The 25,067-nt window shown below is 41.2% G+C and overlaps 1 protein-coding gene across 5 annotated transcripts in view; it reads left to right on the top strand.

The window, feature by feature from the left end:
• Positions 1-25,067, top strand: part of LOC139751988 (uncharacterized) — a 381,942-nt gene that overhangs the window by 301,557 nt on the left and 55,318 nt on the right. For all 5 annotated transcript variants that reach the window (XM_071667739.1, XM_071667742.1, XM_071667740.1 and 2 more), the window contains 2 exons: positions 9,543-9,747; positions 15,130-15,249. In XM_071667739.1, the coding sequence (XP_071523840.1) occupies positions 9,543-9,747; positions 15,130-15,249 (325 nt within the window). The remainder of the gene's footprint in view (positions 1-9,542; positions 9,748-15,129; positions 15,250-25,067) is intronic.

Genomic DNA, 25,067 nt, shown 5'->3' with positions numbered 1-25,067 from the left:
TTATGATGGTTCTTCTCATGACGCGACGCTTAAGCTGTGACCATGGCTTGCTCTTTGGCCCGTTTTCCTCATGCATGAAAGACACTGCTGTTGTCGGTCCGTTGTACACATACCACAATGCTCTCTTCTCCGAAAACCCATACAAATTTAGCACTATATCTCCAATCATCCACCACCCACATGGATTTCACATAAATTGAGATGATGTAGATAGCACTGCCTTTTAAATCAGCCCACTCAGGGCAGTCAACTTACACATCAGACACCATCACTATTTAGTTGAAACTGGACAATAGATGGAAAATCATGAGCTGCATAGCCTTCTTGACATGATGACGATGAGATATGAGAAATTTGCAGTTGTAGTTTGCGAGAGATAACTGCATATTTTTCTGACGTGGTAATGGGAGGATATGATTTTGGCTGACAGTGATCTCGACAGAAAGGTAAATTGCTTCAAAGCCTATAAATTGATGACTTTGATTTGATTGAGTGCTTGAGAAAGTGTCTTGAGAGTAGTTCTGGCAGATGTTAACTGACAAGCAGCATATTGTTCCACACTATCTTGCATCTCTTGGACACGTTGTCGCTGAAAGTGCTTGATCTCCTGACGGGCAGCATCGCTACACTCCTCAAATGCTACCTCTGCTTCCTTCTTCACCTTCTCAGCCTAAGGCATTCTCATTTCCACAGTTATCATGACGGTAATCAAGAAAAGCTGGTACTACCACTTGCAAGGACTAAATATGTGGCATGAGAAGAGTGGGAGGTGGGTTGATTAGAAAGGGTAGTGAGTGGTGGGATGAAGAAGTAAGAGTATTAGTGAAAGAGAAGAGAGAGGCATTTGGACGATTTTTGCAGGGAAAAAATGAAATTGAGTGGGAGACGTATAAAAGAAAGAGACAGGAGGTCAAGAGAAAGGTGCAAGAGGTGAAAAAAAGGGCAAATGAGAGTTGGGGTGAGAGAGTATCATTAAATTTTAGGGAGAATAAAAAAATGTTCTGGAAGGAGGTAAATAAAGTGCGTAAGACAAGGGAGCAAATGGGAACTTCAGTGAAGGGCACAAATGGGGAGGTGATAACAAGTAGTGGTGATGTGAGAAGGAGATGGAGTGAGTATTTTGAAGGTTTGTTGAATGTGTTTGATGATAGAGTGGCAGATATAGGGTGTTTTGGTCGAGGTGGTGTGCAAAGTGCGAGGGTTAGGGAAAATGATTTGGTAAACAGAGAAGAGGTAGTAAAAGCTTTGCGGAAGATGAAAGCCGGCAAGGCAGCAGGTTTGGATGGTATTGCAGTGGAATTTATCAAAAAAGAGGGTGACTGTATTGTTGACTGGTTGGTAAGGTTATTTAATGTATGTATGACTCATGGTGAGGTGCCTGAGGATTGGCGGAACGCGTGCATAGTGCCATTGTACAAAGGCAAAGGGGATAAGAGTGAGTGCTCAAATTACAGAGGTGTAAGTTTGTTGAGTATTCCTGGCAAATTGTATGGGAGGGTATTGATTGAGAGGGTGAAGGCATGTACAGAGCATCAGATTGGGGAAGAGCAGTGTGGTTTCAGAAGTGGTAGAGGATGTGTGGATCAGGTGTTTGCTTTGAAGAATGTATGTGAGAAATACATAGAAAAGCAAATGGATTTGTATGTAGCATTTATGGATCTGGAGATGGCATATGATAGAGTTGATAGAGATGCTCTGTGGAAGGTATTAAGAATATATGGTGTGGGAGACAAGTTGTTAGAAGCAGTGAAAAGTTTTTATCGAGGATGTAAGGTATGTGTACGTGTAGGAAGAGAGGAAAGTGATTGGTTCTCAGTGAATGTAGGTTTGCGGCAGGGGTGTGTGATGTCTCCATGGTTGTTTAATTTGTTTATGGATGGGGTTGTTAGGGAGGTGAATGCAAGAGGTTTGGAAAGAGGGGCAAGGATGAAGTCTGTTGGGGATGAGAGAGCTTGGGAAGTGAGTCAGTTGTTGTTTGCTGATGATACAGCGCTGGTGGCTGATTCATGTGAGAAACTGCAGAAGCTGGTGACTGAGTTTGGTAAAGTGTGTGAAAGAAGAAAGTTAAGAGTAAATGTGAATAAGAGCAAGGTTATTAGGTACAGTAGGGTTGAGGGTCAAGTCAATTGGGAGGTGAGTTTGAATGGAGAAAAACTGGAGGAAGTGAAGTGTTTTAGATATCTGGGAGTGGATCTGGCAGCGGATGGAAACATGGAAGCGGAAGTGGATCATAGGGTGGGGGAGGGGGCGAAAATTCTGGGGGCCTTGAAGAATGTGTGGAAGTCGAGAACATTATCTCGGAAAGCAAAAATGGGTATGTTTGAAGGAATAGTGGTTCCAACAATGTTGTATGGTTGCGAGGCGTGGACTATGGATAGAGTTGTGCGCAGGAGGATGGATGTGCTGGAAATGAGATGTTTGAGGACAATGTGTGGTGTGAGGTGGTTTGATCGAGTAAGTAACGTAAGGGTAAGAGAGATGTGTGGAAATAAAAAGAGCGTGGTTGAGAGAGCAGAAGAGGGTGTTTTGAAATGGTTTGGGCACATGGAGAGAATGAGTGAGGAAAGATTGACCAAGAGGATATATGTGTCGGAGGTGGAGGGAACGAGGAGAAGAGGGAGACCAAATTGGAGGCGGAAAGATGGAGTGAAAAAGATTTTGTGTGATCGGGGCCTGAACATGCAGGAGGGTGAAAGGAGGGCAAGGAATAGAGTGAATTGGAGCGATGTGGTATACCGGGGTTGACGTGCTGTCAGTGGATTGAATCAAGGCATGTGAAGCGTCTGGGGTAAACCATGGAAAGCTGTGTAGGTATGTATATTTGCGTGTGTGGACGTATGTATATACATGTGTATGGGGGTGGGTTGGGCCATTTCTTTCGTCTGTTTCCTTGTGCTACCTCGCAAACGTGGGAGACAGAAAAAAAGAAAATATATATATATATATATATATATATATATTTTTTTTTATATATATATATATATATATATATATATATATACATATATATATATATATACATATATATATATATATATATTTATTATTTCATTTATTTTGCTTTGTCACTGTCTCCCGCGTTTGTGAGGTAGTGCAAGGAAACAGACGAAAGAAATGGCCCAACCCACCCCCATACACAATGTATATACATACACGTCCACACACGCAAATATACATAACTATACATCTCAATATACACATATATATATACACACACAGACACATACATATATACCCATGCACACAATTCACACTGTCTGCCTTTATTCATTCCCACCGCCACCTCGCCACACATGGAATACCATCCCCCTCCCCCCTCATGTGTGCGAGGTAGCACTAGGAAAAGACAACAAAGGCCCCATTCGTTCACACTCAGTCTCTAGCTGTCATGCAATAATGCCCGAAACCACAGCTCCCTTTCCACATCCAGGCCCCACACAACTTTCCATGGTTTACCCCAGACGCTTCACATGCCCTGATTCAATCCACTGACAGCACGTCAACCCCGGTATACCACATCGATGCAATTCACTCTATTCCTTGCCCTCCTTTCACCCTCCTGCATGTTCAGGCCCCGATCACACAAAATCTTATTCACTCCATCTTTCCACCTCCAATTTGGTCTCCCACTTCTCCTCGTTCCCTCCACCTCCGACACATATATCCTCTTGGTCAATCTTTCCTCACTCATTCTCTCCACCTCCGACACATATATCCTCTGGTCAATCTTTCCTCACTCATTCTCTCCATGTGCCCAAACCATTTCAAAACACCCTCTTCTGCTCTCTCAACCACGCTCTTTTTATTTCCACACATCTCTCTTACCCTTACATTACTTACTCGATCAAACCACCTCACACCACATATTGTCCTCAAACATCTCATTTCCAGCACATCCATCCTCCTGCGCAGAACTCTATCCATAGCCCACGCCTCGCAACCATACAACATTGTTGGAACCACTATTCCTTCAAACATAGCCATTTTTGCTTTCGGAGATAATGTTCTCGACTTCCACACATTCTTCAAGGCTCCCAGGATTTTCGCCCCCTCCCACACCCTATGATTCACTTTCGCTTCCATGGTTCCATCCACTGCCAGATCCACTCCCAGATATCTAAAACACTTTACTTCCTCCAGTTTTTCTCCATTCAAACTCACCTCCCAATTGACTTGACCCTCAACCCTACTGTACCTAATAACCTTGCTCTTATTCACATTTACTCTTAACTTTCTTCTTTCACACACTTTACCAAACTCAGTCACCAGCTTTTGCAGTTTCTCACATGAATCAGCCACCAGCGCTGTATCATCAGCGAACAACAACTGACTCACTTGCCAAGCTCTCTCATCCACAACAGACTTCATACTTGCCCCTCTTTCCAAAACTCTTGCATTCGCCTCCCTAACAACCCCATCCATAAACAAATTAAACAACCATGGAGACATCACACACCCCTGCCGCAAACCTACATTCACTGAGAACCAATCCCTTTCCTCTCTTCCTACACGTACACATGCCTTACATCCTCGATGAAAACTTTTCACTGCTTCTAACAACTTGCCTCCCACGCCATATATTCATAATACCTTCCACAGAGCATCTCTATCAACTCTATCATATGCCTTCTCCAGATCCATAAATGCTACATTTTTTTTTTTTTTTTTGCCGGTCTCCCGTGTTTGCGAGGTAGCGCAAGTAAACAGACGAAAGAAATGGCCCAACCCACCCCAATACACATGTATATACATATGTCCACACACGCAAATATACATACCTACACAGCTTTCCATGGTTTACCCCAGATGCTTCACATGCCCTGATTCAATCCACTGACAGCACGTCAACCCCGATATACCACATCGATCCAATTCACTCTATTCCTTGCCCTCCTTTCACCCTCCTGCATGTTCAGGCCCCGATCACACAAAATCTTTTTCACTCCATCTTTCCACCTCCAATTTGGTCTCCCACTTCTCCTCGTTCCCTCCACCTCCGACACATATATCCTCTTGGTCAATCTTTCCTCACTCATTCTCTCCATGTGCCCAAACCATTTCAAAACACCCTCTTCTGCTCTCTCAACCACGCTCTTTTTATTTCCACACATCTCTCTTACCCTTACGTTACTTACTCGATCAAACCACCTCACACCACACATTGTCCTCAAACATCTCATTTCCAGCACATCCATCCTTCTGCGCACAACTCTATCCATAGCCCACGCCTCGCAACCATACAACATTGTTGGAACCACTATTCCTTCAAACATAGCCATTTTTGCTTTCGGAGATAATGTTCTCGACTTCCACACATTCTTCAAGGCTCCCAGGATTTTCGCCCCCTCCCACACCCTATGATTCACTTTCGCTTCCATGGTTCCATCCACTGCCAGATCCACTCCCAGATATCTAAAACACTTTACTTCCTCCAGTTTTTCTCCATTCAAACTCACCTCCCAATTGACTTGACCCTCAACCCTACTGTACCTAATAACCTTGCTCTTATTCACATTTACTCTTAACTTTCTTCTTTCACACACTTTACCAAACTCAGTCACCAGCTTTTGCAGTTTCTCACATGAATCAGCCACCAGCGCTGTATCATCAGCGAACAACAACTGACTCACTTCCCAAGCTCTCTCATCCACAACAGACTTCATACTTGCCCCTCTTTCCAAAACTCTTGCATTCGCCTCCCTAACAACCCCATCCATAAACAAATTAAACAACCATGGAGACATCACACACCCCTGCCGCAAACCTACATTCACTGAGAACCAATCCCTTTCCTCTCCTCCTACACGTACACATGCCTTACATCCTCAATGAAAACTTTTCACTGCTTCTAACAACTTGCCTCCCACGCCATATATTCATAATACCTTCCACAGAGCATCTCTATGAACTCTATCATATGTCTTCTCCAGATCCATAAATGCTACATTTTTTTTTTTTTTTTTTGCCGCTGTCTCCCGTGTTTGCGAGGTATCGCAAGTAAACAGACGAAAGAAATGGCCCAACCCACCCCAATACACATGTATATACATATGTCCACACACGCAAATATACATACCTACACAGCTTTCCATGGTTTACCCCAGATGCTTCACATGCCCTGATTCAATCCACTGACAGCACGTCAACCCCGATATACCACATCGATCCAATTCACTCTATTCCTTGCCCTCCTTTCACCCTCCTGCATGTTCAGGCCCCGATCACACAAAATCTTTTTCACTCCATCTTTCCACCTCCAATTTGGTCTCCCACTTCTCCTCGTTCCCTCCACCTCCGACACATATATCCTCTTGGTCAATCTTTCCTCACTCATTCTCTCCATGTGCCCAAACCATTTCAAAACACCCTCTTCTGCTCTCTCAACCACGCTCTTTTTATTTCCACACATCTCTCTTACCCTTACGTTACTTACTCGATCAAACCACCTCACACCACACATTGTCCTCAAACATCTCATTTCCAGCACATCCATCCTTCTGCGCACAACTCTATCCATAGCCCACGCCTCGCAACCATACAACATTGTTGGAACCACTATTCCTTCAAACATACCCATTTTTGCTTTCCGAGATAATGTTCTTGACTTCCACACATTCTTCAAGGCTCCCAGAATTTTCGCCCCCTCCCCCACCCTATGATCCACTTCCGCTTCCATGGTTCCATCCGCTGCCAGATCCACTCCCAGATATCTAAAACACTTTACTTCCTCCAGTTTTTCTCCATTCAAACTTACCTCCCAATTGACTTGACCCTCAACCCTACTGTACCTAATAACCTTGCTCTTATTCACATTTACTCTTAACTTTCTTCTTTCACACACTTTACCAAACTCAGTCACCAGCTTCTGCAGTTTCTCACATGAATCAGCCACCAGTGCTGTATCATCAGCGAACAACAACTGACTCACTTCCCAAGCTCTCTCATCCCCAACAGACTTCATACTTGCCCCTCTTTCCAAATATCTTGCATTCATCTCCCTAACAACCCCATCCATAAACAAATTAAACAACCATGGAGACATCACACACCCCTGCCGCAAACCTACATTCACTGAGAACCAATCACTTTCCACTCTTCTTACACGTACACATGCCTTACATCCTCGATAAAAACTTTTCACTGCTTCTAACAACTTGCCTCCCACACCATATATTCTTAATACCTTCCACAGAGCATCTCTATCAACTCTATCATATGCCTTCTCCAGATCCATAAATGCTACATACAAATCCATTTGCTTTTCTAAGTATTTCTCACATACATTCTTCAAAGCAAACACCTGATCCACACATCCTCTACCACTTCTGAAACCACACTGCTCTTCCCCAATCTGATGCTCTGTACATGCCTTCACCCTCTCAATCAATACCCTCCCATATAATTTACCAGGAATACTCAACAAACTTTTTCCTCTGTAATTTGAGCACTCACTCTTATCCCCTTTGCCTTTATACAATGGCACTATGCATGAATTCCGCCAATCCTCAGGCACCTCACCATGAGTCATACATACATCAAATAACCTTACCAACCAGTCAATAATACAGTCACCCCCTTATTTAATAAATTCCACTGCAATACCATCCAAACCTGCTGCCTTGCCGGCTTTCATCTTCCACAAAGCTTTTACTACCTCTTCTCTATTTACCAAATCATTTTCCCTAACCCTCTCACTTTGCACACCACCTCGACCAAAACACCCTATATCTCCCACTCTATCATCAAACTCATTCAACAAACCTTCAAAATACTCACTCCATCTCCTTCTCACATCACCACTACTTGTTATCACCTCCCCATTTGCGCCCTTCACTGAAGTTCCCATTTGCTCCCTTGTCTTACGCACTTTATTTACCTCCTTCCAGAACATCTTTTTATTCTCCCTAAAATTTAATGATACTCTTTCTCCCCAACTCTATATTCTTTAAAATGTTTGAGTGCCCCAACTACTGCAAGGCCTTCTAACTCAGTTATTAAATGTTTCAATTCTGTCTTTGAACATGAATGACTCACATAAACTATGGAAAAAAGTCTACCCTTATTTGACATCTGCGTAAGTACACCTCAAAGACCCTGTTTGCAAGCATCTGTGTGCAAAATGAAGGGTTTCTCAAAGTTGGGGAACCGAAGGATAAGCACCTCAATCATATATTTTTTGAGTAAGTTAAACGCATTCTCTTGCACTGTAGTCCACTAGAATTTAACTCCATTTCAAAAGTGAAGTGAGTGACTGCAATCTTTGCAAAATTAGCAATAAATCTTTGATAATATCCTGTTAAACCAAGGAAGGATTTGACTTTGTCTGTTGTGGAAGGGACTGGCCATTCTATAATTTTTTACTTTATCTGCATTTGGTTGAATACCATTTTCATCAATAGTGTGACCTAAATAATTAATTTTTGTTTGTACAAAGGAGCATTTGGATAACTTGATTTTTAGTTTTGCATTCCGAAGTTGTAGGAATACTCTCTCAAGACTTTTGAAATGAGAAGGGGCAGGATCACGCGATGCTGACATCTGGGATATTGCCACGGATGATGATGACGTGTCTCTGGAGCAGTCAACGAGATGACCTTCGGTCTAAGTTGGTGTGGGCAGGATCACCGACCTTGCTTGAGACGTCTGGATTTGATGACAGCACTGCCCGACTGTGGCACTGTGTTGGTTTCCCTTGCCAGTGGTAGAGTGTCAGCATTGCAATAAAGACATACCTTCAGCATTGCAATAAAGACATACCTTCAATGCAGGGTGGTATACCTTCAATGCAGGGAGGTATAGGTGATGGATCACATAGCTGGCTGTGGATTCCGCCCTTTCTTCCACTGGAGCGAGTGCTAGGACTGTGTTAGGTAGACTTGTATGAATGCTGGGAACACCAGACATAGAAATATGTAGTATGTGTGATGGTCATTCGTGGTCACGTAGGTTCTTGCACCGCTGCTGCCATTTGTAAGGTTGAGTTGATCGGAAGGAGATCAGGTCTTTCTTCATTTGTGGTACTCAATGAAGATCAGGTGGCCTTTGTAGATTTATTAGAAAAAATATGTACATACATCTGTAGAATTGTGGGCTATAGTCTTATGACACGCTATGACACACACTAGTGAACGGTGTGACAAGTCTGGCCAGTGTGTCCCCTCAGGTAACACTGGCAGGGGCTGTTATATTGGAGTCTTTCAACACCCATTCAACAACGTGTTCAAACAGCAGATCAGCTCTTACGTGTTCAAACATCCTGATTAACAGTGAGCCCATGGAAACATTCTATGTGATGCATCTAACTATATATAACTTACAGTAAAATGATAGTAACTAATAGCTAATGAAAAATTAATGTCATATGTGCGTGAGTCTTACAGAAGGATAGAATGAGGTAAGTGTTTTGGTTTACCCAGTGCTTAACTGTGAAACAATATTGTAGTTTCTCTCGTCTATAGCTTTTATATCAGCATGTGATGTATATTACTAAGAATCTACAGACGCACTAGAAGTTTCTTTACAGTTACATATCTCTCCCTCAGACAAACAGCATTGGCAGACCTCTCACACGAATCACCTGCACCACCACCTCCACCACTAATCCCTGAACCAGAGGTCATTGGAGAGGTTGTTACCATTGATGATTTAGTGTCAATACCTGGCCGTTTCATGCGGCCTCCAAAGATTGTCATTATTCTCCGTGGACCACCTGGCTCTGGCAAGACCACCATGGCCCGGATGATTAAGGTATATGGATTTAGTAAATATTATTGTTATTCTTATTTTAGAGGAAAGTTATTATAAGCTGTGAGAAGCTTTCAACAAGAGCTTAAGGCGAGTCTGCAAGTTGTAAGAGAGGAGGGTGAGTGGTTCTTGTGAAGATGGGTCTTCCACAATGCTCTATGGTGTAACTATGGCTGCTTAATCTGAGTATGGATAAGGTGGTGAGCGAGGTAGATGTGAGGGGTCTTGGAGAGAGGAGTGAGTTTGCAATCTTTAAGGGTTAGAGGGTCAGTTTGTTGATGACACAGCTCTAGTTCATGGCTTGAGTAAGACACTACAGAAGCTGCTGGTATCCAAGTTTTAAGAGAGTGTGAGAAAGGAGAAAGGTTGAATTTCTTGTAAATAAAAGTAAGGTTATAAAGTTCCAGGGAAGAGAGACAGGTTGGTAGGAGTGTAAGTTTAGATAGAAAGAACCTGGAGGAAGTGGGGTGTTTTAGATGCCTGGGAGTGGATATGGCTGTGAATGGAACCATAGAAGCTGAAGGATGCCATAGGGCAGATGAAGTGGCTAATATCTTAAGCACATTGAGGAGTATATGTACAGAGAGAGAGAGAGGTCATTCTCTGTAAGGGCAAAGACAGAAGTGTTTGATACAGACCATTAGTCTTACCTGTGTTTGATGGAGTGGAGAGGTGGGCCATAGATCAGAAAGTACAGAGGAAGATGTATATATATTGGAAATGAAATGTTTAAGGACAATATGAGGTGTGAGGAGGGCATATCAAATAAAGTCTAACAGGCTAAGATGTGGTTATAACAAAGAATACGGATAAGAAAGTTGTATTGTTTATGTATCTATCTGTATCTCGGATGCCTGTTCCCATCTGGAACTCCCTCAAGGTGGTGGCCATGGCAATAGGGTCTTCATAACTAGTGAATTCTAGTGCTGCTTCTTAAACTTTGGTGCATCACCCTGAATAGGCCACTGGCAGAGGGCTCCTACCTAACATTCCTACTGACTGCTTCTGCCTAATGCTTCCGCCCAGTTTTATGATAAGAATATGAGTTGTACAGATGGAGAGAATGAGTTAGGAGAGGCTAACTAAAATAGTATGTATTTAAGAAGTGGAGGAGAAATGGCGATGAGGTTGAGACCAAAATGGAGGTGGAATGATGGAGAGTTAGATGCTTTGAGTTATTGGGGCCTGAATCTGCTGGAGGGTGTATGGCATACACAGAATAGGTAAAATTGTGCCAGTGCCATGTACAGGGGATGACATTTTGTCAGTGCGGTGAAGCAGGACATGTGAAGTGGTCAAGAAAACCACAGGAAGGTCTGTGGGGTTTGGCTATATATAAGGGGCTCTGATTTTTGAGCGTTATACATGGCAGCTGATTTTTGAGCGTTATACATGGCAGCTAGAGGGGATAAAATTACTTACTTTTAATTCCTTACTTTTACTGTACAGGGAGGAAGTTTTGCACAAATGAGGTCCCATCTCTTGAACATTTTCAGTTGTCATAGAACTTTTTAGATTTATGTGTGCTGTCTGCATTAACCATGTGTTTAATCATCATATTCCATTCATCCACCATTTTCATGCTATAAAAGAACTTCATTTCAGCTTTTTTAACAAGATTTTACTTCATGTTATTTTGTCGGTTTACCCCATCCCTATATTGCTCAGAGAACTGTTCACTCTTTATGTCTTTGATTTGTTTTATAAACGCAGTGGTTGTGTTCAGGTTGTCTCTCATTCTTGTATTTTCCTAGATGGGCAAATCTAAAGCCTCCAGCCTTTCCTATTAGCTTAACTGTCATAATTGTTTGTTACCCTCCCCTAGACCTTTTTTCTTAGCCCTTTGCACTTCTTAAAATACAGTGACCAAATTTGAGAGGCATATTCTCTGCTGAATATGAACAGCTTGCTAAACAGTTCTTTATCCATATACTTAATACTTTCATACTATTTGCCATTTCCCACATTAGCAAGGTAGCATTAGGAACAGAGGACTGGGCTCTAAGGGAATATCCTCACCTGGCCCCCTTCTCTCTTCCTTCTTTTGGAAAATTAGAAAAAAAACAGAGGGAAGGATTTCCAGCCACCCACTCCCTCCCCTTTTAGTCGCCTTCTACGACACACAGGGAATACATGGGAAGTAATCTTTCTCCCCTAACTCCAGGGATACTTAATACTATTCTAATGATAATTATCTGCGGATAGTGTATGTGTTCTTAATCTTTCTCCCAATGTCGGACTCTGGTAATAGGTTAGTGATGATGCAGCTCCCATGTTTTTCTCATATGTAGAATCCTTAAGCTTATATCCTGCTAGATGATAGTCATAGTAAGGCATTCTGTCCCATCTTCATTATTCTACATTGGCTAGAGTTGAATTTTATCAGTCATATATCAAACCAACTTTAGAGTCTGTGTAGGTCCCCATGTACATTCATGTAATCTGTTTCACTTTTCTTTTGCCTGGTGTTCTAGGTTCTTATTCAGCTTCCCATATAGTGTTATATCAAATGCTTCCTGGCAGTCCAGATACAAACAGTCCACCCACTTTACCTTTTGTCTAAGACAGAGCTTACTCTTTCATAGAAATCTACGGGGTTTGTTACATATGACCTTTCCCTAAATCCATACTTTCTCTTACTTAGGTAATTTCTCCTTTGTAGAAATTCATCCATTTGCTGTCTATTCATTTTTCTAGAATCATACAGGTAGCACTTATTTGTAAGACTGGCATTTAGTTCATTGCTTTTGTCTAGTCTTGTTTTTTATAGATAGGTATGACATTCACTCATTTCCATTTCCTTAGCACTCCAGTGACATCTTGAACAGGATTTTAGGAGGTTTATCTAGCTCATCTGCTCATGTTTTGAAATTTCATCAGGACCATGAACTTTGTAGGAGCCAAGGTGTTTTAGTATTATGTTTATGTCTTTTCTAGATATAGCTTTGTTTTTTAGTGCATCTTCCCCGTTTTATCTGCTTATGGGTCTCTGGCACTGACATAGGTAGTGTAAGTGTCTGTAGTGTTGACTTAAGCATTATGTGATTCTGTGGTATTAACCTTGACAGTGTGTGGGTTTTCATTGCTGGCTTAGGCAGCATGTGAGTCTGTAGTGTTAGCTTAGGCAGCATTTGTGGTCCTGTGGCATTGATATAGGTTGTGTGTAGGTGTGCAGTATTGGCCCAAGCACTGTGTGATTTGGTGGTGTTTGGTTCTGTAGTGTTGGTCTAGGCAGTTTGTAGTTATTCGGTGTTCGCTTAGGCAGAATGTGGGTCCAAGTTTTGAACTTGATAGTGCTGTAGTGTTGACCTAGATGATGTGTGGTTCTTTGTTGTTGATGTAACCAGTGTGTGGTTCTGTAGTGTTGACATAGCCAGTGTGTACTTCTGTGGTGTTGATATAACAAGTGCATGGTTCTTGGATACTGACATAGACAGTGTGGTTCTTGGATACTGACATAGACAGTGTGGTTCTGTGGTGTTGAAGTAGATGGTTTGTGGTTCTATGGTATTGTTGTAGCCAATGTTTGGTTCTGTGGTGTTGACATAGACAGTGTGTGGTTGTGTAATGTTGATGTGGCCATTGTGTGGTCCTGTGGTGTTGATCTAGATAGTGTAAGATTCTGTGGCATTAACATAGCCATTGTGTGGTTCTGTAGTATTGACCTAGATTGTGTATAGATCTTCTGTGTTGGAGTGTTTAGGTCTGTAGTGTCAACATAGACAGTGTGTGTGGTTATGTGGTATTGGCCTAGGCAGTCTTTTAGTTGCCTTCTAAATTATGCAGGGAATACATGGGCAGTATTCTTTCTCCCCTGTCCCCAGAGATGATATATGTATATTCTTACATGATATCCATTTCCCCCATTAGCAGTGTAGCACCAGGAAACTGTGTGTGAGTCTGTAGTGTTGACGTAGGCGGTGTGTGTGGTTTAGTGGTGTTGGCTTAGGCAGTGTGACTCATTTCCACTTCCATGGTTCCATCCATCAATTCCTTGACAGCACGTTGACCCCAGTATGCCACATCATTCCAGTTCACTCTCTTCCTTGCACGCCTTTCACCCTTTTATATTTTCAGGCCACAGTCACTCAAAATATATATATTTAAATGCCACAGTGACAACACATAGCCCTGCCTCACATCCACGTGTATACTGAAACGTTTGTTCAACTCACCATACACTCTTACGCATGCATTCTCCTCCATAGAAGGTTTTACACCATTCAGCAGTTGTCTCCCTTCCCCATATATCCATAACACATGCCATGAATCATTCTGCTCATCTGTGTCTTACACTTTCTGCAGATCCTTAAAACATGCGGAAGGCTTCTTACCTTTTGTTAGATACTTTTCTACAATTGTTCCAAGCATGAAAATCTGATCCACGCTTCCCTTACCGTTTCAAAAATTACCCTTGTTCTTTATTTACTCTGCATTTAGTCACTTCCATTACACTATTAATCCATAGTCTTTCATATCTACAATAGATAATTATGCTAGAGGAATATGTAGCTGAAAGAAATAACATTGTACCACAAGCAACACCAGTGAAAATGACTCAGCTTAACATTTCTTATACTTATACTTGCAGGTCCGCAAAATCCCGAATAAACATTACATTTACAAAATGCTTTCTTTTCGAAATGATATGGCAGACACTGAAAAGTTGTGTTGCAGCTTAGTCGTAAACTCTGATTTACGAGATAAACACCTATCTGTAACTGCTTTCCCTTGACATGTAGGAGTTGCATTTTCCAGTTTGCATCTGACACCACCCATATCTGTAGCATTATGAATATTGATACAACATATCACAGGATTCATCGTTCTCAGGGTGCTTCCCATGCCCTCAAGATATCAAACCCCTATTCCTCAACTGCCCTGCTGATACCTGTTCCTAAAAGACACTCACCATTACATTTCATGCCCTGTGATCTTAAGTGATGGACCTGGGTAACCTCCTTGGATTTCCAGGTTTAAGTTTCAACATTCAGGATATGAACAGAGTAGTGAGAGAGGTGAAAGCAAGAATAGAAAAAGAAGGAGCAAAGCTTAGATTAGTCAGGAAGATCCACTTTTTGGTAGTTAGTTTGGGGATGGTATGATGTTGTGTGAGTAGTAGAGAATAAGCAGAAATTACATAAAATGGTGAATGTGTCTTTCATGATGTGTAAAAAAGGAAGCTGATGGTAGATATTTGTTGGAGTAAGGTGATGGATTTTTATTTTGAAAGGAGGTACAATGAATTGATTGCCTTTGCATTAACATGCAGAATAGATCAAGTTAGTGAGCTGAATTGCAAAGTTTGGATGGATGGTGAACTTAGATTGCATGTGTAGTAATTTAGAATCTATTCATTCTTTTCTCATACATTTAATCATTCAGGATCGAGAAGTAGAAAATGGAGGTGGCCCACCCCGCATCCTTAGTCTTGATGACTATTTCATGGTAGAGACTGAGAAGATGACCCTTGATGCAGACACTGGAAGGAAAGTTAAAACTAAGGTATGAATGATGCAGGCTTGATGGTAATTATTGCACTTTGGTATGATGAATATTATGTAGAATTGGGTGAGAAAAACATGGGATATACAGTTCCCACATTCAGAGCATGTTGGCATTTACAGAATGGTCCATAAATGGTTGGTTCCCATCAGCACTCCCCCATGTGATAATCAGTACCTAGTAATAAAATTTAGATCATAAAGAAAAAGATTTATATGTTGTCATTTAGGTGAGACACCAAATTCTTACACTGCAAAGTGATAAGAATTTTTAAGAAAATGGGATTTGCAACAAGTACCCTTAAAGAAGAAAACAGAACTTATTGGAATACATAAATAGGAGGAAAAGTGAGTGATAAAGAAGTATGAAGTAACAATCTTAAGAGGAAGTTGTGGATTTTGAGAATATGAGGCCAGTAAGTAGGGTTATTTTGTCAATATGGTCAGAGAGATGTAGGTATAATGTTAAAGAATTCTCTTTATGCTTGAATTGATATAGATTTGAATAATACTTGAGTTCTGTATTGACAGAAGCAGCAAATTACCAAAGAGTCTTTACATCCTCCTCATTCAGGATATAATGAAACTTAAGGGCATTATGTAGGGCCATGAAAAGTGCAAGGAACTAATAAGAGAAGTTGATGCTATGAAGAACTCTGTGGAGGAGCATGTTAGTAAGATTGATATTGACATTATTTTTTTGTGTTTCCTTTGCTACACAAAGTTTTCAGGCATTTCTTTTTGAGCCAGCTGTTTGCTTTCATAATCTTTCTTCACTAATTTTTACATTTTTGATCTCTACCACTATCACAGACACCATCAAAAGACCTTGATGGTCTGTTACAGTTTACGTTCCTATATAGTAGCATCCTCTGTGAAAACTTGATACCTGCAGTGTGGGATTCTGTGAATTTAAGGACTCCAGGGGAAAGGCCCTTTGGTCTGTTGCTGTTTACATGCCTTTTTGAGAATACCTTGTGTGGAAAGCTTCATACCCACGATGTGGAATTAAGTGAATGTATGTACTGCAAGGGAAAACATAGGATTATTCACGTAACCAGTCTTCCCATCACTAAAGGAATGATGAACAATGAAGGAGATAAGGAGCAGGAACTAGGACACCATTCTAAGATTGAAGGAAAAGTCCCTGATTGGGGACAGGAGGAGCAGGACAGAAATCTGGTAACTCTAACTCAGGTAATCAGAGTAAGTTTGTAAACAAAGCTACAGAAATAAGTTTACTTAGCCACAGACAGGGCAATTAGGGAAGTGCGTGAAGCATTTGACAAAAACCTGAAGAGAGTGCGGACTGTCCAGGACGGATATATGGGGATGAGAAGGTTGTTCCCTGATAAGATGATTGACAAGGAGGAACATATATGTTGACTCCAGGAGAAAATCTGACAAGTGGTTCACTCCTCAGAGGAAATAGTGCAGTGCAAGGCTTGCAGACCTAGGTTGATGATGGTCTTTGGGCTGTTAGGACATATTCTGGTTGAGAAACCTGCAACATGAGTGAGCTCTTTCTTCCCTGGACTCATAAGTTTTTTAAGCATTGAAGAGTCTCATATCCATCGGACCGGAGTATATATGTTTAAAAGCAGACTTCAAAGGCCCAGGTCTACCGTGACCATTGTCAAGAGGGAAGGTTGCCACTTAGTTGAGATGATTTTGCAAACATTTAAACTGTAAGAATATTCTCAAAACTTAACACAGCACAGACAAGACAGTGGTCTGGAAAACAATATTCTTTTTGAAGAATTTTTTACACTCTCTTTTGTGTAGGAAAACCCCCAAGCAATTTTGATTTCCTCCAATTCCTGCAATAGTAAGGTAGCATCAGGACCAGCTGAAGAAATGGACTCATTCACTCGCATCCATTCTCTAGTTGTGTAATGCACCAAAACCACAGCACCCAGTCGACAGCCAGGATCCACAGACCTTTCCATGGTTTACCCAGCAGCTTCATATGCCCTCATTGCCAAAGCAGCATTCAAGCCATATGCAACTTAAGAATAGGGAAGATGTATTATATGAATAGTTCTTTCCATTTAAGCCCCCTTTTTTAAGAAAATGAATAAATCTGAGCTTGCAGCAGTTGCATATGATGTGTCTTTTAAAAGTCATAAACACACAGACTTACATATTTTGTCTAGTAGATACAAGGTTTCTTACAAAATGTGTTGTATCATTGTTTTCCATAGTCTATAGAGTAACAGAATTATGTAGCAGATAAAGTCCAGATAGGGAATTTTTTACAGGAATTCAGTGGTGACATGAAAGTGGGCTTTTAGTACCTTATTGAAGTAAGTGTAGCGGTTTATGTTTCTGACCGTGAAGCATTCACAGGCTGCTCATTGATGAGCACATAGGTTCGAATCCTGGTTGCGGTAGTTGGTTCACAGTCAATTCAGGTGTTCATCCACCCCTAGGGGTTGGTCAACAAAATGAGTACCTGACTCAGGCTAGTGTTAATGTCTGCGGTAAATCAGGAAAAGGTCTGTAGGGCCTGGATGTGGATAGGGAGCTGTAGTTTTGGTGCATTACACATAACAGCTAGAGACTGAGTGTGAATTCATGTGGCCTTTTTTGTCTGTTTTCTTGGCAGTGCTGTATCCTATGGGGTAGGGTGCCACCAGGAATGGAAGAAGACAAGCTTGAAGATGTACAAGTGTATATATGAATATGTCTGTGTATGTGTATGTGACTGAGTTTGGTAAAGTGTGTGAAAGAAGAAAGCTGAGAGTAAATGTGAATAAGAGCAAGGTTATTAGGTACAGTAGGTTTGAGGGACAAGTCAGTTGGGAGGTAAGTTTGAATGGAGAAAAACTTGAGGAAGAGAAATGTTTTAGATATCTGGGAGTGGATTTGGTAGCGGATGGAACCATGGAAGCGGAAGTGAATCACAGGGTGGGGGAGTGGGCGAAAGTTCTGTGAGCATTGAAAAATGTGTGGAAGTCGAGAACATTATCTTGGAAAGCAAAAATGGGTATGTTTGAAGGAATATTGGTTCCAACAGTGTTATATGGTTGCAAGGCGTTGGCTATAGATAGAGTTGTGCAGAGGAGGGTGGATGTGTTGGAAATGAGATGTTTGAGGACAATATGTGGTGTGAGGTGGTTTGATCGAGTAAGAAATGAAAGGGTAAGAGAGAGGTGTGGTAATAAAGAGAGTGTGGTTGAGAGAGCAGAAGAGGGTGTTTTGAAATGGTTTGGTCACATGGAGAGAATGAGTGAGGAAAGATTGACCAAGAGGATATATGTGTCAGAGGTGGAGGGAACTAGGAGAAGTAGGAGACCAAATTGGAGGTGGAAAGATGGAGTGAAAAAGATTTTGAGTGATCGGGGCCTGAACATGCAGGAGGGTTAAAGGCGTGCAAGGAATAGAGTGAATTGGAACGATGTGGTATACCGGGGTCAACGTGTTGTCAATGGATTGAACCATGGCATCTGGGGCAAACCATGGAAAGTTTTGTTGGGCCTGGATGTGGAAAGGGAGCTGTGGTTTTGGTGCATTATACATGACAGCTAGAGACTGAGTGTGAATGAATGTGGCCTTTTTTTGTCTTTTCCTAGCAATACCTTGTGCACATTTGGGGGGAGGGGGTTGTCATTTCATGTGTGGTAGGGTGACAACGGGAATGAATAAAGGCAGACAGTATGAATTATGTACATGTGTATATATTTATGTATATATGTGTATACGTTGAGATGTATAGGTATGTATATGTGCGTGTGTGGATGTGTATGTATATACATTTGTATGTGGGTGGTTTGGGCCATTCTTTTGTCTGTTTCCTTGTGCTACCTCGCTAATGTGGGAGACAGCGACAAAGTATAATAATAATAATGTGTATGTATGTATGTAAAAGTATGTATATACACATGTATGTGCATGTATGTATGTATGTATGTCTGTATATGAGTGGATGGATCTTTCTCTGTTTCCTGGCGGTACCTCGCTGATGTAAGGGGGGGCTCTCTATATCCTGTGTGGCAGGGTAGCTACAGGAATGGATGAAGGCAGCAAGTATGAATGTAACAATGTGTATTTATGTATGTGTTTGGAAAGGATCATTATTTTGTGCATGATCAAGTATATTCCTATGAGTCCACAGGGAAAATGAAACACAATAAGTTTCCAAGTGCACTTTCGTGTAATAATCACATCATCAGCGGAGATACGAGAAAGAAATATAACAGTCAGTTGATATACAATGAAGAGACGTAGCTAGGATGCCATTTGGTAAACAAGTGATTGTCCAAGACAGACAACGAGCATATCATAAACTTATTATGTGGACAAGAAGGTGAATTGTTTCCAAATTTTATCAACAATGAAGTTATCCAATTTGTATAGACCTTCACTAATATTAAGGTTATAATTCTTTATGTTTTAGATATCTGGGAGTGGATCTGGCAGCGGATGGAACCGTGGAAGCAGAAGTGAATCATAGGGTGGGGGAGGGGGTGAAAATCGTGGGAGCCTTGAAGAATGTGTGGAAGTCGAGATCATTATCTCCGAAAGCAAAAATGGCTATGTTTGAAGGAATAGTGGTTCCAACAATGTTGTATGGTTGTGAGGCGTGGGCTATGGATAGCGTAGTGCGCAGGAGGGTGGATGTGCTGGAAATGAGATGTTTGAGGACAATATGTGGTGTGAGGTGGTTTGATCGAGTAAGTAATGTAAGGGTAAGAGAGATGTGTGGAAATAAGAAGAGCGTGGTTGAGAGAGCAGAAGAGGGTGTTTTGAAATGGTTTGGGCACATGGAGAGAATTAGTGAGGAAAGATTGACCAAGAGGATATATGTGTCAGAGGTGGAGGGAACGAGGAGAAGTGGGAGACCAAACTGGAGGTGGAAAGATGGAATGAAAAAGATTTTGAGTGATTAGGGCCTGAACGTGCAGGAAGGTGAAAGGCGGGCAAGGAATAGAGTGAATTGGATTGATGTGGTATACCAGGGTCGATGTGCTGTCAATGGATTGAATCAGGGCATGTGAAGCGTCTGGGGTAAACCATGGAAAGTTGTGTGGGGCCTGGATGTGGAAAGGGAGCTGTGGTTTCGGGCATTATTGCACGACAGCTAGAGACTGAGTGTGAACGAATGTGGCCTTTGTTGTCTTTTCCTAGTGCTGCCTCGCACACATGAGGGGGGGGAGGGGGATGTTATTCCATGTGTGGCGATGTGGCGATGGGAATGAATAAAGGCAGACAGTGTGAATTGTGTGCATGTGTATATATGTATATGTCTGTGTGTGTATATGTATGTGTACATTGAGATGTATGGGTATGTATATTTGCATGTGTGGACGTGTATGTATATACATGTGTATGGGGATGGGGGTTGGGCCATTTCTTTCGTCTGTTTCCTTGCGCTACCTCGCAAATGCGGGAGACAGCGACAAAGCAAAATAATAATGATAATAATTCTTTGTGTATTTAATGATAGAAGATTCAATGATATTTCTCATGGTACTGAAGATAAGCATTTCTCCTCATCATGAGTGCAGTCGTTGCACACGTGACCTGCAAGTTGACAAACATGCATATACAGGTTGAATGTAGGGGTACTGAGGAGAATAGATTTTTTCATGCTCCTGCCATGTGGGAGATTCTTCTACAGGCTATTAATAGTATGATGTTGGATCTTTATTTATACAGAGGCTGGAAAATGTAGGTCATCATTTGACAAGGGTTTCTATCTCTACTTACAGCTAGTGGTCACTTATCTTGTTGATTTATAAAAGTTTGTTTGATAGTATCAATTCTTGCTGACTTCATTTTTTCCCCCACATTTTTTCAGTGTGAAATACGTAATTTTTATGGTAATCTTGAAATGTTTATGTATATGCAAAGTGACAGAAAATGTCTTTACAGAAATGTTATTACTGTAGAAAATACATTCTCAACGTGTCATTATTATCCTTTGATGTGTCAAATAGTATAAAAAAAAGCTGTAAAGAATATGATAAACATTTGTACTAACATTTATTTGTTAAGACTATTTTGGTACCTTTTAATGTGGAAGGCATATGTCTATAGTTGATGACAGCTTGACAGAGAAATGTTAAAGCTGGCTGTATTTTAGTCCACCCTTGAACTCTGTTGGATGCATGGTTGGGGTCTGAGCTTGTCTCCTCTTGAGACAAAAGCTCATGCTCAATGTCATCACCTCCAGATTATTCAAAATATCCGTAATATTCCCTCTTAGCCATCATTAAAACAAACATTTTACTGGGATGACAAATTATAGAAACTTTGTCGAAGGAGTCTGGAACTACAACTCTTGTGAGAGTCTTGTCATATGACTGAGTCTGGCTGTCACCTGTAGGGGATTGTAAACAGGATGTGCTGGCTTGTACGAAAAGAAAAATACATTAAGACCCTCTTGAGACTGAAATCAGGCTCATGAGAGCAAGAATACAAGTGCACTGAGTTTACTCAGGATGACTTTTTGTGTATGTAAGTCCAAATGAATGTACTCAGGATAAAAAAGAGCCAAGTTGTTGAACACATATCAGCCTTAGAAATCAACCCCATATCACTGGATTATTGGACTTGTTTTTTGCTTTTATATCTGTAAGAATACTTTTTTAACCTGGATGACAGTAATTAGGTTTTAAGGGATGTATGTAACTTGTAATGATTTGAAAAGGAGTTCTGACCCTGGCTTTGTTAACAGCAACTTCTCTTTGATAGCAGTATTATGAAGTGAATATTCATAGGGTGACTAAGGAACTAAGTCTCTTAGGGAAGACATAATCACTGTTTATGCAGCCAAAATTCAAAGATCAGTTACAGCACTTTTTTTTCCTCAGGATAAAACTTTAAATTGGTATGCATGGGGTGTTCAGTGTTGTAAATGGAAATGGTGAAGAGCTTGTAGATTTATGTGCTGAAAAAGGACTGATGATTGGGAATACCTGGTTTAAAAAGCGAGATATACATAAGTATACTTATGTAAGTAGGAGAGATGGCCAGAGAGCATTATTGGATTACGTGTTAATTGACAGGCGTGCGAAAGAGAGACTTTTGGATGTCAATGTGCTGAGAGGTGCAACTGGAGGGATGTCTGATCATTATCTTGTGGAGGCTAAGGTGAAGATTAGTATGGGTTTTCAGAAAAGAAGAGTTAATGTTGGGGTGAAGAAGGTGGTGAGAGTAAGTGAGCTTGGGAAGGAGACCTGTGTGAAGAAGTATCAGGAGAGACTGTGTACAGAATGGAAAAAGGTGAGAACAATGGAAGTAAGGGGAGTGGGGAAGGAATGGGATGTATTTAGGGAATCAGTGATGGATTGCGCAAAAGATGCTTGTGGCATGAGAAGAGTGGGAGGTGGGCTGTTTAGAAAGGGTAGTGAGTGGTGGGATGAAGAAGTAAGAGTATTAGTGAAAGAGAAGAGAGAGGCATTTGGACGATTTTTGCAGGGAAAAAATGCAATTGAGTGGGAGAAGTATAAAAGAAAGAGACAGGAGGTCAAGAGAAAGGTGCAAGAGGTGAAAAAAAGGGCAAATGAGAGTTGGGGTGAGAGACTATCAGTAAATTTTAGGGAGAATAAAAAGATGTTCTGGAAGGAGGTAAATAGGGTACGTAAGACAAGGGAGCAAATGGGAACTTCAGTGAAGGGCGTAAATGGGGAGGTGATAACAAGTAGTGGTGATGTGAGAAGGAGATGGAATGAGTATTTTGAAGGTTTGTTGAATGTGTCTGATGACAGAGTGGCAGATATAGGGTGTTTGGGTCGAGGTGGTGTGCAAAGTGAGAGGGTTAGGGAAAATGATTTGGTAAACAGAGAAGAGGTAGTAAAAGCTTTGCGGAAGATGAAAGCCGGCAAGGCAGCAGGTTTGGATGGTATTGCAGTGGAATTTATTAAAAAAGGGGGTGACTGTATTGTTGACTGGTTTGGAAAGGTTATTTAATGTATGTATGACTCATGGTGAGGTGCCTGAGGATTGGCGGAATGCGTGCATAGTGCCATTGTACAAAGGCAAAGGGGATAAGAGTGAGTGCTCAAATTACAGAGGTATAAGTTTGTTGAGTATTCCTGGTAAATTATATGGGAGGGTATTGATTGAGAGGGTGAAGGCATGTACAGAGCATCAGATTGGGAAGAGCAGTGTGGTTTCAGAAGTGGTAGAGGATGTGTGGATCAGGTGTTTGCTTTGAAGAATGTATGTGAGAAATACTTAGAAAAGCAAATGGATTTGTATGTAGCATTTATGGATCTGGAGAAGGCAAGGGTTTATCTCTGAGTTAAGTATATGGTGACTAGTTTGTTGATTTATAAAAGTTTGTTTGAGAGTAACAATTACTTAGATGAATCATTTTTCCTACATTTTTTGCAGGTGTGAAATACGTTAATTTTTATGGATGTTTGTTATGATATGCAAGAGTCAGAAAAGTGCTTAAGAAAGTGTTTGGATGTAGAAATACTTCGAACGTGTCATTTTTCCTTTGATAGTGTCATATAGTAAAAACAAAGCTGTAAGAGTATGATAAACATTTGTAAGAACATTTATTATGTTAAAGACAATTATTAGGTACGTTAGTGGGGAGGGCATAGTCAATTGAGTAGTTTGATGTGAAAAGACTGAGGAAGTGAAGTGTTTAGAATCTGGCATGTATCTGTCAGCATGAACCATGAAGCTGGAAGTGGATCATGGGTGGGGTCGAGGTTGTCGTTTTGGACAAAAGCTCATGCTCGAATGTCGATGACTCCGATAACAAAATATCCGTAATGTTTTAAAGCCATCAGTAATCAAACATTTTATGGGATGGACAAATGTATGATAGATTTGTCGAAGGAGATGGAAGCTACAATGGGAGATTGTATTGATGACAGTGTTGTAGGGATTGAGGTGGCTTTGTCGATAAGAATAATAAAAGGATTGAATGCTTACTTCTTACTGTTCTTCATCCATTGTCTAATGTACTTTTTAGCCTATAAATATCCTCATGTTCTTAACACTACCTCACTAATATGGGAAATGACAAATATATATGAAATAAAATATATGTGGTTTGATTGACTAAGTAAGGAAAGGGTAAAAGATATGTGTGGTAATAAAAAGAGTGGTTGAGAGAGCAGAAGTGGCTTTGTTGAAATAATTTGGACTCGCGAGGATGAGTAAGGAGGATTAACAAAGAGGATGTACGTGTCAAAGATGGAGGGAACGAGGAGAAGTGGGAGACCAAATTGGAGGGGGAAAGATGGAGTGAAAAAGATTTTGAGTTATCGGGGCCTGAACATGCAGGAGGGTGAAAGGCGTGCAAGGAATAGAGTGAATTGGAACGATGTGGTATACTGGGGTCGACATGGTGTCAATGGATTGAACCAGGGCATGTGAAGCGTTTGGGGTAAACCATGGAAAGTTGTGTGGGGCCTGGATGTGGAAAGTGAGCTGTGGTTTCGGTGCATTATTACATGACAGCTAGAGACTGAGTGTGAACGAATAGGGCCTTTGTTGTCTTTTCCTAGCACTACCTCACACACATGAGGGGGAAGGATGTTGTTATTCCATGTGTGGCGGGGTGGCGATGGGAATTAATAAAGGCAGACAGTATGAATTATGTACATGGGTATATATGTATATGTCTGTGTGTGTATATATATGTATACGTTGAGATGTATAGGTATGTATATGTGGTGTGTGTGGACGTGTATGTATATACATTGTGTATGTGGGTGGGTTGGGCCATTCTTTCGTCTGTTTCCTTGCACTACCTCGCTGGCGCGGGGGACGGCGACAGAGCAAAGTGAATAAATAGATAAATATATATAGGGGAGAAAGAATACTTCCCACGTATTCCCTGCATGTCGT

Source organism: Panulirus ornatus, chromosome 12 (assembly GCF_036320965.1).
Source record: "Panulirus ornatus isolate Po-2019 chromosome 12, ASM3632096v1, whole genome shotgun sequence".
Classification (NCBI taxonomy): domain Eukaryota; kingdom Metazoa; phylum Arthropoda; class Malacostraca; order Decapoda; family Palinuridae; genus Panulirus; species Panulirus ornatus.
This window is presented reverse-complemented; position numbering and strand designations above follow the sequence as displayed.